Below are 15,846 nucleotides of genomic sequence, written 5' to 3'. Positions count from 1 at the left end.
TATGTGGAAACAAAATGTGGAAACCAAAGAGGCGACGTGGGAATGGCAGAAGGTGTGGTGAAAATGAGGGTGAAAAGCAGATAGGGAATAGTAGAAATGTGAAAATTGTGGTGGAAAATAAGGAGTTGTGATGAAAATCCAAGAGTTTAGGGTAGAAATAAGAGTTTGGAGGTCGTGGAGATCAAAGAGGTGATGGTGGAAATCAGAGGTCCTTGGGGTAGAATGGTAGGAATCAAGATGGAAATCAATGGTAGAAATCAAGATTATAATAAAAGTTTATAAGATTATAGTAAAAAATTTAAAAATATGGTGAACATGGGAAGTTCCACCTCAACACGAGGAAAAATTTCTTCCCTGTGAGGGAAACGTCCCCGAGAAGTTGTGGAATCTCCTCTGGTGGCTTCCAAACCCCCCTGGATGCATTCCCGGGTGATCCTGTTGGGACGGGGGGATCGGCCTCCCCAAAACCCCAAACTTTATGATTCTCTGACCCCGGTTTTATCGCCCCGAATTTATCAGAATGGGGATTTGCTTTAAAAAATACGTTTTTAATGGGTGTGCTGAGGGGAGCTGGGGGAGGAAGGGGCTGAGAGGAGACGGGGGGTGGGGAGTGGAGTCCTCAGTCTGTGGACTCCAGCACGGACTCGCTGAGGGCCAAATCCCAGTAGTGTTCTGCTCCGTGCTTCTTGAAGTGCTCCCGGGCCATGTTCTCTGTGGGGCACTGCTTGAATTTCATCTCCCCGAAGCTCCTGTCCTTGGCCGTGCCCTGGGGGAAAAAAAAAAAAGAAAATAAAAAAAGGAAAAGGAGACCATTTTCCAACCCGTTCCATCCTGATAAATTGATTTTTTTAACTTCCCGGGTGGAATAAAAACCCAAGGAGGAATTTGGTGGCAGAGCCAAAATTTTGGACTGCTGTTTTTTGCCTAAAAGGAGGGAGGTTGGGTGCTCCCTTCCTCGATTAACTCACCTCCCAAACCAGAGAGCATTTGTTTGTTTTCTTCACGGATTCCTCGTCGGACTCATCTTCATCTGAAATCAAGACACACCAATAAAGCAAATTTTAGCCCCAAGAGCAGAGGATGGGCGGGGAGACCCCTCTATCCCTCCCACTCCCCCCAGATCTTACCCTTACCCTCCCCCTTCGTGTTGGAAGTTTGCTCATCCCACTTTATTCGATGAAGCATCAGACGTTTGAATTTCTTCTGTGCTTTGGGACCTGAGGGAAGAAAAGAGACAACACTGACAAAACTTCTTGAGAAGTTCATTTTTTTGGCAACAGAAGCCAAACGACATCCATAAATACCCCTGAAAGCTTCCCCACATCCACTCAGATCCAGATTTCCCCTCCCCACCTCCCAAAAATGAGGACAAAATCGTGAGGAACCATCCCAAACGGAGAGTGGAACTCAACCCAAGAGCAGTGGGTTCTCCAACTGGATTACACTTAGAACTAACTTCATTAGAGCCCTAATTAAGGGAGTTCCAAAGACTCTCTCCTTAATTCCCTTATTTCCACGCTCCTTTTTCCTAGAGGCAAGTTTCTGGAATGCCAAGCTGTGACTAAAAACCCGACTGGAAGGTCCTCACCTCCTTCTACCACCACCACGTTTACGTCTTTGTGTAAAACCACCACTCCTGTTAAGTACAGCTGGCCAGCATTCGCCTCGATTTTGAATTTTTTAGCTGGATTGCTCAAGTTTCTGACCCTAGAAATAAAAAAAAAATAATAATAAACGTCCGTGGCAGAACAAAATGCCCACTGGTGATGAACATTTCTCCTCCAGCCCCTCAGGGGCAGCGCTCGTGCCCTGAGGTGAAGTATGGGACATGTCATTGCTATGGGCTGGGAAAACGTGAAGTTTGGAGGTTGTTAGAGGTGGAAGTTTCTCCAGGTTTGGATTTCCATGCTCACCTGTAGACAGCAATGTGAACTCCCTGTGAAACATCTTCCTTCAGTTTTTTCACCTTCTTGGCTTTCCGCTGCTCTGCTGTCAGCTTTCTGGCAGCATTGGCTTCTTCATGAGCTCTTGGGGGAGGGAAAGGGAAAGGCAGTGAATAAACTCCAAAATAAGTAAAAATCCATTGAAAAAAAAAATGAAAATGCAGGGTGGTGTCCTCAGGGGGTCAACTCAAGGAAGCTCAACTAAGCTGCAAGAACAACAGGTAGAAAAATCGACAGTTTTTTCTTTGCTGCCTGGCTTCAGGGCTCTCATTCTGCTGCAATTCCATCCAAAAATGACCAAAAATAAGGGTACAGCGTGCCACCTACTTCTGCCTCTTGGCCATCTGGGCTCTAACGTGAGCTTCCACTTTGGTGGGATCCTGAACAGCTTCTGTGCCCAGCACTCTCATCAAGTTGGAGATTCTTACTGGAAAAAAAAAAAGGGAGAGGAGCTGTGAGGAGCTCCTGAAAACACCAGAAACCAACCAATCCCCAAATCCATGGAGGTTCTGCTGCCATGACCCACGCTGGGCCATCCCAGAGCTGCTCTTTACCTTTGGGCTCTGGAGGTGGCATCAGGCCCAGCCTGACTTTCTCTTGCAGCTCCTTCTGGGCTTCCCTCCGAGTCTGTCGCCGTAATTTTTTCTGCTCTTTCTTAGTTAAATAAACCCCCAAGGTCACCGGCGTGTCACTGTCCACTGGGAGGGAAAAAAAAAACATACCCTTGGCTTTGGGAGAAGCAAGAGAAAACATTCCACCCAGAACCACTCCCCAAACTCCCCCCCAAACAGGGCAGAGTTTCCACACTTCAATTTTTTTGGAATATTTCAACCCAAACCAGGGCACTACCTGGGGGGTTGAGCTGTGCCGGGTGCTCCACGAGGTTGGTAATCCCAAAATACTCATCTTTCTTTGAGGATGTTCCACCTTTTCTAGAAAGGGAAGAGTGGGGTGTCACTCCAAAGTCATGACCCAAATTCCTGCATTCCCTTCAACACGGAATTCCCTGTACCAGCCCCTGATTTCCTCCCCGCCCCCAAAATTTCCTCCCCTGTGCCCAAAAATCAGCACCTGGCACCTCAATGACTTACAAGTCAAGGCCGTTGGGGATGATGTAGGAGTCCCACCACTCAATCTCTGGGATCTCCCCTTCTTTCAGCTCCTTTTTTGGGGTGATAAGAGCCAATTTGGTGGAAGTGTGGATCCCTGTCTTCCTGGCAGCCTGCGAGATCTCTGCCTGCAGCTTCTCCAGTTGAGCCTGAGAGGGGGGAGAAAAAAGGCACAAAAATCATTCCAAACCAGCCCAACCTGGGGGAACAGCACAATCTGTCTCCACCTGCTGATTTATTTGGGGTTTGTTTGGTTTTTTTTTTTAAACACAAAAGAAGAAACCAGACAGCACATGATGCCTCAAGCTCACAAACCTCCCAAAAAACTTTCCCATGCCTCCCCAGGAGGACAGAACCATCCCAAAGGTATCAAATCCCTGGGCTTTTCTGTCTGAAAAAAAAAACCTAAAAAACCTCTCCCTTTTCTCCACCCCAAAATTTGGGCATTTTACAAAGATCCCTCAAAACCTTCACCTCTTTTTCAGGCCACCACCCTAAACAGCTATTCCCTTGGGGCAATTTTCCGACCTTTTCTCAAAAATAAAGCAGGTTCTGTCATTCCATGTATCTTCAGGCTGATTTGGGCAACTGTTTTACCCACTGGGGTGTTGCTGGTGAATTTCTGAACTAAGGAAAAGCTGTTTCCTCCAAGGTACCACCAAGGAGTAACCTCCAAAGTACCTTCGTTCGTAACCTCTGGGCAATTTTCTCAAATTTCCCTTTTTCGTGGAACTTAAAGGTGCGTTTCTGCCGTTGGGCTGGGGTGATGGAGACCCGGGGGTCAAAGTAGGTGTTGGATTCCATGTCTTCTGAGGGTTTTTCCTTCAGCTGTTGTTTGAACTGTTCCCTCTTCACAGCTCTGATGTTGGCTTTGAGGGTTGGCATGCGATGAGTCAACTCGATCTCCTTCCCGCTGGCGTCAACCGTTCGGCCTTGCTCATCCAGGATCAGGGGGGTTGGCTTGGTCTGATCCTTCAGCTCCACCTTCCTGGGGGCAAAAGAGACTCTGGGTTAATAAAAACAACCTGAGGAATTCCAAAGGAAAAAAAAAATGAGGGGTCTTTACCACAGGAAGCACCAAACTGGGTGAAAAACTCCCCCTGAACCATAGAGCGCTCCGTAAATCCCACACGGAGAAGTTGGGAGGATCTTCCCCATGGATGGAGTGAGCTCTCACCTCTTCTGGGTGGAATTTCCCCTCTTGGATATTAAATTTCACTGCTTTTGGTTCAAATTTTGCCTCTTTACTATAGGTTTTTATCTCTTGTAGATAATTTCACCCCTTTCATATAAAATTTCACCTTCATCTGAAATTTCACCTTTCTCTCCAATACCAAACATACAAAATTCTAGAGAAAAAAGGTAAAGTTGAATCCCACCTCTTTTAGATAGAATCTCACCTCTTTTACAGAATTTTCTCTCTTGTACAAAAATCTCACCCGTTTTGTGTCACGTTTTTCCTTTCCATCCATAAAACCTCACCTATAGAACTTCCCCTCCTTTACACAAAATCCCTCCTCTTCCATCTAAGTTTTTCCTTCTTATGGCAAGTTTCACACCCTTTGCACAAAACTTCACCTCTCCTGTGTAAAACCTCAGTGCTGTTGCAGGTCTTGGGGCTACTCACGGGGGGGCAATGCCCATGGCATGGAGGTTGGCCAGTCCCACCATGTTGGCGTTGCCAATCAGCCCTGGTTTGAGGGCCAGCTGGGCCTGGATTCGGGCCTGGAGCTCAGCAGCCTTCCTGGCTTTCTCAATGGCATCATTCATGAAGGTGGCAGCTTGGGAGGGTTGGATGGTGTTGCCAATGGGGAGACGTTCCGACTGGGATGAAGAGGAGATTTTGGGCTGTGGAGGGAGAGAAATCATGGAATCACAAAATCAAAGAGTCATGGAATGGGCTGGGTTGGAAGGGACCTCAGAGATCATCAGCTCCAACCCTTGATCCACTCCCCCCGTGGTTCCCAGCCCACTCAGTGCCACATCCAGGCTCTTTGGAAAGATCTCCAGACACGGAGAATCCACTACTTCCCTGGGCAGCCCATTCCAATGCCTGATCACCCTCTCCAGAAAGAAATTCTTTCTCATCTCCAACCTAAACCTCCCCTGGCACAACTTGAGACCCTGCCCTCTTGTCTTGCTGAGAGTTGCCTGGGAAAAGAGCCCAACCCCCCCCTGGCTCCAACCTCCTTTCAGGGAGTTGCAGAGAGTGATGAGGTCTCCCCTGAGCCTCCTCTTCTCCAGCCTCAACACCCCCAGCTCCCTCAGCCCTTCCTCACAGCAATTCTGCTGGATCCCTTCACAGCCTCCTTGCTCTTCTCTGGACCTGCTCCAGCACCTCAAGCTCCTTCCTGAGGGGCTGAGGGGCCCAGAACTGGACACAGGACTCAAGCTGTGGCCTCCCCAGAGCTGAGCACAGGGGCAGAATCCCTTCCCTGGACCTGCTGGCCACGCTGTTCCTGAGCCAGCCCAGGATGCCATTGGCCTTCTTGGCCACCTGGGCACACTGCTGCCTCCTCTTCAGCTTCCTGGCAATCCAGACTCCCAGGTCCCTTTCTGCCACTCTGTGCCCAGCCTGGAGCTCCCCATGGGGTTGTTGTGGCCAAAGTGCAGGACCCGGCACTTGGAATCTTGAACCTCACCCCGTTAATGGAAGGGGTTGCAGCCAGGTTTGGGGTGGAAAAAGGGCAAGGATTGGGGGTATTGTACCTGTGGTGTTGGAGGGCTGATGAAACTCAGCTGTTTCTTCCTCTCCTCGATCTGCCTCGTGGCTGCCTCCATCATCTGCTTGATCTGGGGGGGAGAAAAGCGCCCGCTGCGGTTTCCTTCCCACCCTCAGAAGGAAAAAAAGGTCCTCAGTGCCCTGCTGGGAGGCAGGATCACACCCAGGTGCTCCAACCACCACCCCCCAGCTCCACAGAAGGGATAAGAGGACAGGAGATCTCAAGCTGAGATCATTCACCCCACTTGATGGGAAGAGAAGACCCAAACTCGGCCCCCCAGAAAAACCCACAGGCAGGAAATAAAAGCAGCAAAGAGACCCAGAGGTGACTGGGGTTTGCTTCCTCTGTTTGGGGTGGAAATGAAAACAAATCTCGGGCTGGAAAAATCTGTATTTTGGCAGAGCTGGACTGACCTGCAGCTTGGTCAGCATCCCTGGGCTCTCTGATGGGGGACCTGGAATGACCTCTGGCTCATCCTCCACCTCCTCGAACCGTGGGATGCGTCGCTTCTTGACACCAGAAGATTCCTTGGAGACCTCTGAGTCATCACCAAACACATCCTAAAAGTAAAAAAGACAAGCCCATGGTGAAAAACCCCCAAGATTTCTCCTCCTGGCTGGTGTTTTAAGCTGAAAAACCACCACAGCCTCGTGGCTGAGAGCTCCCAGGGCGGCTGAGCTCCCGCTAACCCCACGTGAAGCCTCCTGAGAAGCTTCAAGGATGATCCATGCAAGAGCCTGAAGGACAAGAGGCATCCCAAGGATGCCCCTGTGTGGAAGTTCTTTGGTTTGCTGGCTTTATTTTTCTTTGGTTGTTTGGTTTTCATTGGCACTGAGGAGATTCAAGGCCTCGCTCAGTCACCCGGATGGAAAAACCCCCAAAAAAACCTGACTGAAAAAGGCTTCCAAATCTTCCAAGAAAGCCCCAAAAAAAACCCAAAAAAAGGAGTGAGGATGAAGGTGGAGGGTTCATCCTGTCAGTGGTTGGCTTGGGGTTTGGGGTTTGGTTGTTTGTGTGGAGGTGTTATTGGAAAAGAAAACCATACAGACCGTTGGGAAGCGATAGGTGCAATCCCCTCTTCACTACTGCAAATCCTAAAGGGCACTTCTGAGCCAGACACAGGCACCTCCCAGGGAAACCTACAAGTTCAAGAGAAAGGACTTGCCCATAGTATAAAGGGTGGCAAAGGATTCACCTCCTGACACCTTCCCAAAGAAAGGAAAAAAAATAAAGGGAAAAAAAAAAAAACCAACGAAGCAAATGGAAATTGAACAGAGAGGCAAAAAAAAGGAGAGGAAAAAACAAACAAAGCAAAAAAAAAAGCAAAAAAAAAAAAAACAAAGCAAAAATAAAAAAGCAAAAAAACCCAAAGCAAAGCAAAAAAAAAGGAAAAAAAAAGGAAAAAAAAAAGGAAAAAAAAAAGGAAAAAAAAAAGGAAAAAAAAAAGGAAAAAAAAAGGAAAAAAAAAAAGGAAAAAAAAAAAAGGAAAAAAAAAAAGGAAAAAAAAAGGAAAAAAAAAAAAAAAAAAAAAAAAAAAAAAAAAAAAAAAAAAAAAAAAAAAAAAAGAGAAAAAAACCAAAGGAAAAAAAAGAAGAAAATCCAACCAAACAAACCAACCAAACCAAAACCAACAACCTGACCCCTTCCAGCAGGAGCTCCTGACCTGCTCCTCTCCAAGATCCTAAGGGCTGGAATTCCACTCCAAACCCTTCCCTGGGGGGGGTGAGGAAAAGGCAACCTGAGAGCACCTCAGCTTCCAGATGGGAGAAATTCCAGGAAAGGGAATCCTGGAGGGAGAAGTCCTGGATTTGCCAGGGGGGACAGAGCTGTCCCCACCCCAGGAGCCTCCCAGCCTGGACCTGGGGAAGCCAAGGCCACCGTGAGCCCCCTGTGGCCACCATGATCCCCCTGGGGCCACCAGGCAGATGTTTCCCTGGAGAGGATTGAATTCCCTGCTCCCTCCCTGATCCTGAAGGAAAAAAAAAAGAGAGGACAAGGAACACCCAAGTGGGCACCAGATGGAGGCACCTGGAGAAGAAAATGAAGGAATAATCCCACCCCCTGACCCCCTCATCCCAACTCCTGATGTCCACATCTCTCCAGAACCTTCTCCACAGGAAGAGGAACCCCCAAGCCAACTGGAAATTTCCTTTCCCAGGGGAAAGAACCAAAAGGAGGTGGAATCCCAGCAGGGAAATGCTTGGAAAATGGATTTTTAGCACCAAGACTGAGCCCAGAGCTGGGCCCCCTGAGCCCCAACCTCTCTGGGAAGACTTTTAAGGGAGCACTGAAGATTTCCAGACATTTGAAGAGATCTTTCTGGCACTGGAGAAGCCTCAGGAAGAGACTGAGAGGAAAAAAAGAAGTTTCTGACAGAAAACTGAGGATGCAGCTGGTTCCTGAGATGCTGGGAGAGATTCAAGGCCTGACTGGGATCATTCCAGCTCTCCTGGGGTTAAAATGTCCAAGTGTTGGAAAAGAGGAACCTTGGAGAAAAAGCAAGGGAACTGAACTGTGTGAGGAGCTGCTTGGAAGGGTGGGAAAAGTGTAATTCCAGATGGTGTTGAGTCAAATCTTCCAGGAAAGAAAGGAAATGAAACCAAGTTGGGATGCAGGAGACTTCCCACCAACCCCAAAGTGGGAGAAACAGCAGCAAGTGTTTAAATCCCTGATGGAATTAATCCTGTGCTGGGAACCAAGATCCCCAGAAACCTCCCTGGGATGATTCCAGATGGAAAAAAAGAAGAGGATGGGAACTGAGTGGGTCAGGAAGGAGTGGAGAGTTGGGTGAAGAGCCCAACGTGGCAAGAAAGAGCAACTGGGAGGGTGTGGGAGTGGAATCCCAAGCTCCCAATGGAATCCCAGCACCAAGAGGAAGAGAAACAGAGCTCTTGGAGGTGACACCATGCCCAAACTTGGTAAAGAACCCCCAAATTCCCACTCTTTAAAGGAGTTTGGAAGAGCTAAAACCTCCCACACTTCATCCTGGAGAGAAGTCTTTTCTCTTGAACCTTCACGATGCAGCTCTCTGGAAGAGGGAAGTGTGGCAGAGCACCAGTGCTGCCTCCAGGGCCACTGAACCATTGAGGAAAGGAACCAAACAAACCCAGGGAAAGCAACCAACGAGGCACCAATCACCAACCAACCAATCAATCAATCAATAATCACCTTGAGCTCTCGCTTGCGGGTGCGGTCGCTGTTGGACTTGGAGTGGCGGGAACTCCGTCCTTCCTCCACGGCCTCGAAGAGTTTGTCCACAAAACGAAGGGTGGAATCATCCAGGAAAGGTTTCAGGTGGTCTGGGGAGCAGGAGAAAGGGATTCAGGGTGGGATCTGCAGCCCAGGAGAACCAGAAAATGGGGATGGAAGGAAAGGCTGGAGCCTCCCCAAAGCTCCTGAGAAGAACATGGGGAATCCCTGAGGGAATCCAGGTCTGGATGAGGTAAAACACCTGATTTAAATCATCATTTTGGAGAAAATTCCATGAATTCCAAGTTAAATCCTCAGTCTCAGCTTTTCATTTCATTTAAACTCCTCAGTTTTCAGCTCATAACCCAAGTTTTCCATCCTGTCTCAGCTGCCATTGGGAATCGCCCAAACCCCCCCTGAGGCTGCATCAAAATCCCCCAAAAACCTCAAACCCACCCCAAAAACCTCAAACCCACCCCAAAAACCTCAAACCCACCCCAAAAAACCTCAAACCCACACCAAAAAACCTCAAACCCACCCCAAAAACCTCAAACCCACCCCAAAAAACCTCAAACCCACCCCAAAAACCCCAAACCCACCCCAAAACCTCAAACCCACCCCAAAAACCTCAAACCCACCCCCAAAAACCTCAAACCCAACCCAAAAACCTCAAACCCACCCCAAAACTTCCCCAATTTGGGTCTTTTGGACTTCCTTCCCCCCACCCCAAGCCCATTTCCCACCCTCACCCCCTCCTGCAGCCCCCACAAGCCCAGCCCCACCCCAACTCCTCCAGGACTCTGTTTTGGGACAATTTTGGAGGTTTTCACCCCAAAAGGGTTTAGGGGGGGCACCTACCAGCTGCTTTCTTCTTATCCATCCCCTTCCCCACGCAGTTGAGTGCTGCTGTCACCACCGTGGGCTCAGAGAAGCCCAGAACTCTCTTCACTGTCTTCTCAATCCATGGCTTCAGCTCATCCAGTTCCCTCTTGGAAAGGGACATTTTGGCCAGGAACCCCAAAAAATTTATGAATTCTGCTTCACCCTAGGAAAAAAAACCCAAAAAAATCATTCAGCAACCAGAAAAAACCCCACTGACATTTGGGGGGCCCAATGAGGGGTCTTCCCCTCAGAGCTGGTGACCCTGGATTTATTTCTGAAATAAAAAATAAAACAGGGGAGGAATAAAAACCCCAAATCTGCTTTTCAACCCCCTCCCCCTCCCCCCACCCCTCTGGTTCTTCATTAATCTTTTAATTAAGCCCCAAGCTGCTTCAGACAATCACTGGCAGCCCCCAAATTAACCCTTTTTCAATGAAAAAAAAAAAAATACAAAACCTTTTCCCTTGGAAATTCTCTGGGTCTGTGCAACCTGTATTTAATTAATTTAATTTAATTTATCCCAGAAATCCCAATCTCCTGGAGCTGAAAAGAGAAGAAAATCTCCTGAAGGGAAGGGCTGACATCAGAGTTTCTTCCCCACTCCAAAAAACTGCAGGAATTCAGGGATATTATAAGGAAAAAAAGAAAAAAAACCCATCAAATCTGGTTATAAACCCCCAAAACTGGGAATTAGGAGCCCGGGGCTTCACTCTAATGAGGTTTCTCTTAATTAGAACCTGGGCACAGCCACCAAGAGCCTGAGAGCAGCAGCAGAGGGCTCAGAGCTCCCTCTGCCAAAACACAAACCTTAAAACTTCCGATTTTATCCTTTCCACAGCTCCAAAACCTCAGAAACAGAAAACTCACCCCTCAACCCCAGGAAGGACCCGGGAGGACCCGAACTCCCCCGGCTGACGCTGAGGGGGGGGGGTTGGGTCCAATTCCCTCCTTCGGGAATTAAAATCACCCCAAGAATTCCCCCCGGGCTCCCCGAACCCCCCCTAAATATCGGACCCAAACCACCCTCAAGCCCACACGGGACCGGGATCCCGGGTCCGGTACCGGCAGAACCCAAGCCCCGGTTCCCCCCGCTCCCGGAGCTGCCACGAGCGGGAAAACCCCAAGGAGGCGGCGAAAGCCCCGGAGCCGCGGCCTCCCCGTTCCCTCCCCGTTCCCTCCCCGTTCCCTCCCCCGTTCCCTCCCCGTTCCCTCCCCGTTCCCCCCCCCGCTCCCTCCCCGTTCCCTCCCCGTTCCCCCCCCCGTTCCCTCCCCGTTCCCTCCCCGTTCCCCCCCCGTTCCCTCCCCTCAGAGCGGCGGTTCCGCTGCTGCCTCCCCCCTGCCCACCCCTTCCTGAGGTGACTCCCGGGGTTCCCTCACCGCACACCGGGGGCAGGGGGGGGCTCAGCCCCGGGGAGGCCCCGACCCGCTCCCTGCGGCCGCTCTGACGGTGTCGGGACGTCAGGAGGAGGCGGAAGCGGAAGTGGCGGAACCGGAAGTGGCGGGTTGAGGAAGCGGAAGTGGCGGGAAGGAGGGAAAGGGCGGGAAAAGGGAAGGGGAAGCGGCGGAAACTGGGGGGGAGGGGGAGGAGGAAGCGGGGCTTTTTCTGAGGAAAAAAAGAAAGAAAATGGGTAAAAAGGTAAAAACAAATCTGCGGGAAGCGGCGCCCGAACGAGCGGAGCAGGCGCGGCCTACCGGAAGTAAACGCAAGGGCGTGGTTCAATCACGTGGCTCAGATCACGTGCTCCGTGTCACGTGCAGGGGGCGTGGCCCAGCCCCTCCAGCCCCCCCCCCCCGCACTCATCCCCAGCTCGTTGGGTTCGGGTTCGGTTTTATTCCGTATTTATTGAGGGTTTTTTGCCGTTTTTGGGGTTTTTCCGGCCCCTAACAGCCCAGCCACGGGTCCTGACGGTTCACACGCCCCAAAAACGCGATTTTCCGCCCCATTTCCGCGTTATAAACCCGCCGACACGCCTCGTAGGCCACGCGCTGCCGCCGCCTGCACGGCTTCTCGTAGTAACGGCGGCGCCGAATCTCCTCGATGAGCCCGTCCTGGGTCAGGATCCTGCGGGGAAATGAGAGAAAAACGGGGAAATAAAGATAAAAATGATCTTCAGTTCCCCGGGAGCTCCTGTTCCCTCCTGAAGCCCCCTCAGAACCCTGGAATGGGCTGGGTTGGGAGGGAGCTCAGAGATCATCAGCTCCAACCCTTGATCCACTCCCCCCGTGGTTCCCAGCCCATGGCACTCAGTGCCACATCCAGGCTCTTTGGAAAGATCTCCAGACACGGAGAATCCACTACTTCCCTGGGCAGCCCATTCCAATGCCTGATCACCCTCTCCAGAAAGAAATTCTTTCTCATCTCCAACCTAAACCTCCCCTGGCACAACTTGAGACCCTGCCCTCTTGTCTTGCTGAGAGTTGCCTGGGAAAAGAGCCCAACCCCCCCCTGGCTCCAACCTCCTTTCAGGGAGTTGCAGAGAGTGATGAGGTCTCCCCTGAGCCTCCTCTTCTCCAGCCTCAACACCCCCAGCTCCCTCAGCCCTTCCTCACAGCAATTCTGCTGGATCCCTTCACAGCCTCCTTGCTCTTCTCTGGACCTGCTCCAGCACCTCAAGCTCCTTCCTGAGCTGAGGGGCCCAGAACTGGACACAGGACTCAAGCTGTGGCCTCACCAGGGCTGAGCACAGGGGCAGAATCCCTTCCCTGGACCTGCTGGCCACGCTGTTCCTGAGCCAGCCCAGGATGCCATTGGCCTTCTTGGCCACCTGGGCACACTGCTGGCTCATGGTCACCTTCCTGGCAATCCAGACTCCCAGGTCCCTTTCTGCCACTCTGTGCCCAGCCTGGAGCTCCCCATGGGGTTGTTGTGTTGAACCTCATCCCCTTGGGATCATCCCAACTCTCCAACCTCTCCAGGTCCCTCTGCAGAGCCCTCCTGCCTTCCAGCTGATCCACACTCCCCCCAGCTTGGTGTCATCTGTGAATTTATTAATTGTGGACTCAATCCCCTCATCTAAATCATCACTAAAGACATTGAACAGCACTGGGCCCAACACTGATCCCTGGGGGAGGTGTCAGAGGCTTCGCTGAGCTCACAGGGGACGCTCAGGATCTCCCAATCCCCCCAGGTTCCCCCCCAGCCCCCGGTACCTGTTCAGCACCCCGTAGGCCGCCTCCACGTTCTCGTTCTGGACCATCACGGTTCGGCCCACGAACCTCAGGTGATTCGCCATGGCTGAGGGAAGGGAACAGGAGGGGAATTGCCTCAAACCCCCCGGGAGCCCCTCCTAGGACCCCCCACCCCTCCTAAACCCCCCCTCCCCTGTCACAGAAGTCGCGACATGAACGCGATATCGCACCTGGGACCACCCACTGCGCAGCGGCGGAAGCGGAAGTAGCGCAGGGGGAAGGAGCAGGAAGTGCCGGAAGTTGCGTCACGGAGTGGGAGGGGCGAGGGAATTGGGCTAAAGGGGGGGCGGTGTAGGCCAAAAGGTCAAAGGTCACGGGGAGGGGGGGGGGGCAACACCCCAAGTGTCACCAGGAGCCCCCCAGGGACGAGACCCCCCCAAAAGCAGCGTCACACGCCCCAAGGTGCCCCCCCACAAGCCCCTCCCCCACTTGTCACCCCCCCCCCTAAGCACAAGACCCCCCCAAAACCTGTGTCACCCCCCCACAGTACAACCCCCCCCATATGCCCCCTTCCCCCCCCCCGAGAACAAGACCCCCCCCAATATTTGTGCCCCCCCCAAAGTCCAACCCCTCCCCCCTCCATGTGTCACAACCCCCCCCCCAAAAACCCCCCCCTCCCCCAAACCACAGGAGACCTCCGGACAGCTCAGCCCCCCCGGGGGGGTATTTTATTTTGGGGGGGTCCCAGACATGGATTTGGTTCCCCCCCCCCCCAAGGTGAAAAAAAGAGAGGGGAGGGGGCGCTCCCCAAGGCACGATTCCCCCCCCCCCTTCTCCACCTGTTTTTGGGGGGGGGAGTGTCAGGCACGAGCCTCCCCCCCTCCAATTTGAGCCTTTCCCCCCCCCGAATAAAATTCATTTTTATTATTAATAAAAATAAAAAAAAGGCAAAAATCAACACGCACCCCCCCCAAAAAAAAAAAAGTGGTGTGGGGTTGTTTTTTTTTTTTTTGGGGGGGGTCACGCATCCAGCGGGGGGGCCTCGGTTTGTCGGGGGGTGCAAGTTGGGGGGTACCCCCCAGTCCCCCCCTCTTTTGGGGAGGGCAGGGGGCTGTCACCCCCCGTTCCCCCCCCCCAACAGGGAGGTGACAGCAGCGGGGGGGGCCGGGGGGCCGGCGGGGGGGCGGCGGCGATCTTGGGGGGGGGGTTGTGGTGGGGAGGGGGGGTCTTGATGTGGGGGGGGGGCGACGTTGGGGAACCAGAGCCTGAGCATCACCTCCACCTGCAGCAAGGTCCCCAGGTAGCGAGCTCTGGAGGGGGGGGGAAGAAACGGATTAATTTGGGGTTTTTTGAGGGGGGGGGACACCCCCTGCTGTCTCTGAGGGTGTCGGGGTTATTTTGGGGGGGGTCTCACCCCATTTCTGGCTTCTGCAGGACCCCGATGATGCGCTGCAGGCGATCCATGGCCACGCTCTGCTGGAAGCTGCTGAGACCTTGAGGAAAAAAGGGGGGGGGACAAAAAAATGGGTGAAAGGGGGGGGGTGAATTGTTGAGGAAGGGGCGGGGGGGGTGAAAAGGAGAAAAAAAATCGGGGGGGGGGCACCCACCTCGGTCGTATCGCCCCCGTTTCAGCCCCTCCAGAAGCTCTGCCAGAGGGCGGATGAAAACCCGGAGCTCCCAGCACTGGGGGGGGGAGAAAATGAGGGGTGGGGGGGAGAAAATGAGGGGGGGAGGTCACACACACCCCCCCCCTTCTTGTGTCCCCCCCCCTCCCTTTTTAAAGGCAAAGGGGGGTTTGGTTTTCCCGTGAAAAACTCACTTTTTGGGCAAAGAGGTGATCGGCATCGCTGGGGGGGGGGCAAGCGGAGCCCCCCCCCCCTCCTCCTCCTCCTCCTCCTTCACCTTTGCGGGGTCGTTTCCCCACCCCCCCCCCTCTCGAGGGGAATTCGGGGGGGGTTCGGTCCAGACCCCCCCTCCCCCCCCCCGGTCCGCTTGCGGTTCCGTTCGGGTTTGGGGGGGGGGGACGCGGTCTGAGGGAGCCCCGGAGCCGCAGGAGCAGGAGAGGGGGGGGGGATCCATTTGGGGAGGGGGCGTCAGGGGTGACCCCCCCGGTGGGAGCTGCTTGGGGGGAGGGGAGGAAAAAAACAAAAAAAGGGAAAAATTGGGGAAAAAATGAATGAGGGGGGGGAAGGACAGAGCTGGGACCCCCCCCATCCATTGAGAACCCGACCCAAACGGGACCCCCCAAATCAATGAGACCCCCCCAAACTGGACCCCCAGAACCATAGGGACCCCCCCAATGTGAGACCCCCCCCCCAGCAGTGGGACCCCCACCCAGGACCCCCCCCCCCAAGCTGGACCCCCAGAACCGCCCCCCCCCAAAGCGGGACCCTCACCAGGACCCCCCCCAAAACTGGGCCTCTCATGAACAGAACCCCCCAAACCGGGACCCCCCCCGAACCGGGATCCGCTCCGGTCCCGGCTCCCACCTGGCCCGGTGCTGCTGGTCCCGAATCGCTGGCCCGGTCCCGGTGTCTCAGTCCCGGTATCACTGACCCGCTACCGGCCAAGCCGCCCCGGTACCGGTAGCTCTGTCCCGGTTCTGCTGCCGGTATCTCAGTTCCAGCCCAGGTCTCGGATTCGGTACCAGTCTCGATGTCCCGGTCCCTTTCCCGGTACCGGTACCGATGTCTGGATCCCTGTGTGGTGCCGGTATCGCTATCCCGGTCCGGTCCCTCTCCCGGTGCCGGTATCAATGTCCTGGTGCCGGTGCCGATGTGTGGATCCCTGTCCTGGTGCCGGTCCCGCTGTCCCGGTCCTGGTACCGGTGCCGGTTCCGGTCCCGTCCCGCTCCTTCCCGCCGCCCCACGC

At 53.2% G+C, this 15,846-nt stretch overlaps 2 protein-coding genes across 6 annotated transcripts; both read right to left on the bottom strand.

Moving 5' to 3' along the window:
• Positions 1 to 527: 527 nt before the first annotated feature.
• PRPF3 (pre-mRNA processing factor 3) lies at positions 528 to 11,328 on the bottom strand. Of its 3 annotated transcripts, none has more exons than XM_030465148.1 (16): positions 11,224 to 11,328; positions 9,823 to 10,009; positions 8,944 to 9,074; positions 6,189 to 6,335; positions 5,762 to 5,845; positions 4,680 to 4,900; positions 3,734 to 4,040; positions 3,035 to 3,201; positions 2,793 to 2,875; positions 2,498 to 2,641; positions 2,271 to 2,370; positions 1,914 to 2,027; positions 1,589 to 1,707; positions 1,128 to 1,217; positions 969 to 1,030; positions 528 to 766 (listed from the first exon to the last, which is right to left on the bottom strand). In XM_030465148.1, the coding sequence occupies exons 2-16, from the start codon at positions 9,965 to 9,967 to the stop codon at positions 620 to 622; spliced, it is 2,061 nt and encodes a 686-aa protein (XP_030321008.1). In that variant the 5' UTR covers positions 9,968 to 10,009; positions 11,224 to 11,328; the 3' UTR covers positions 528 to 619. The 3 variants fall into 3 exon arrangements, with proteins under 3 accessions (XP_030321008.1, XP_030321009.1, XP_030321010.1); XM_030465149.1 differs by having other exon boundaries at positions 1,134 to 1,217; XM_030465150.1 differs by lacking the exons at positions 9,823 to 10,009; positions 11,224 to 11,328 and adding an exon at positions 6,825 to 6,914 and having other exon boundaries at positions 529 to 766; positions 8,944 to 9,012.
• A 384-nt stretch (positions 11,329 to 11,712) lies between these two features.
• MRPS21 (mitochondrial ribosomal protein S21) lies at positions 11,713 to 13,312 on the bottom strand. 3 transcript variants are annotated; one of them, XM_030465151.1, is made up of 3 exons: positions 13,206 to 13,312; positions 12,997 to 13,081; positions 11,713 to 11,908 (listed from the first exon to the last, which is right to left on the bottom strand). In XM_030465151.1, the coding sequence occupies exons 2-3, from the start codon at positions 13,077 to 13,079 to the stop codon at positions 11,728 to 11,730; spliced, it is 264 nt and encodes an 87-aa protein (XP_030321011.1). In that variant the 5' UTR covers positions 13,080 to 13,081; positions 13,206 to 13,312; the 3' UTR covers positions 11,713 to 11,727. The 3 variants fall into 3 exon arrangements, with proteins under 3 accessions (XP_030321011.1, XP_030321012.1, XP_030321013.1); XM_030465152.1 differs by having other exon boundaries at positions 13,220 to 13,310; XM_030465153.1 differs by having other exon boundaries at positions 13,167 to 13,236.
• Between the last annotated feature and the right edge of the window lie 2,534 nt (positions 13,313 to 15,846).

Source organism: Calypte anna, chromosome 25, assembly GCF_003957555.1.
Source record: "Calypte anna isolate BGI_N300 chromosome 25, bCalAnn1_v1.p, whole genome shotgun sequence".
Taxonomy (NCBI): domain Eukaryota; kingdom Metazoa; phylum Chordata; class Aves; order Apodiformes; family Trochilidae; genus Calypte; species Calypte anna.
Note: the sequence above shows the minus strand (reverse complement) of the source record. Positions and strands in the feature narration are given on the sequence as shown.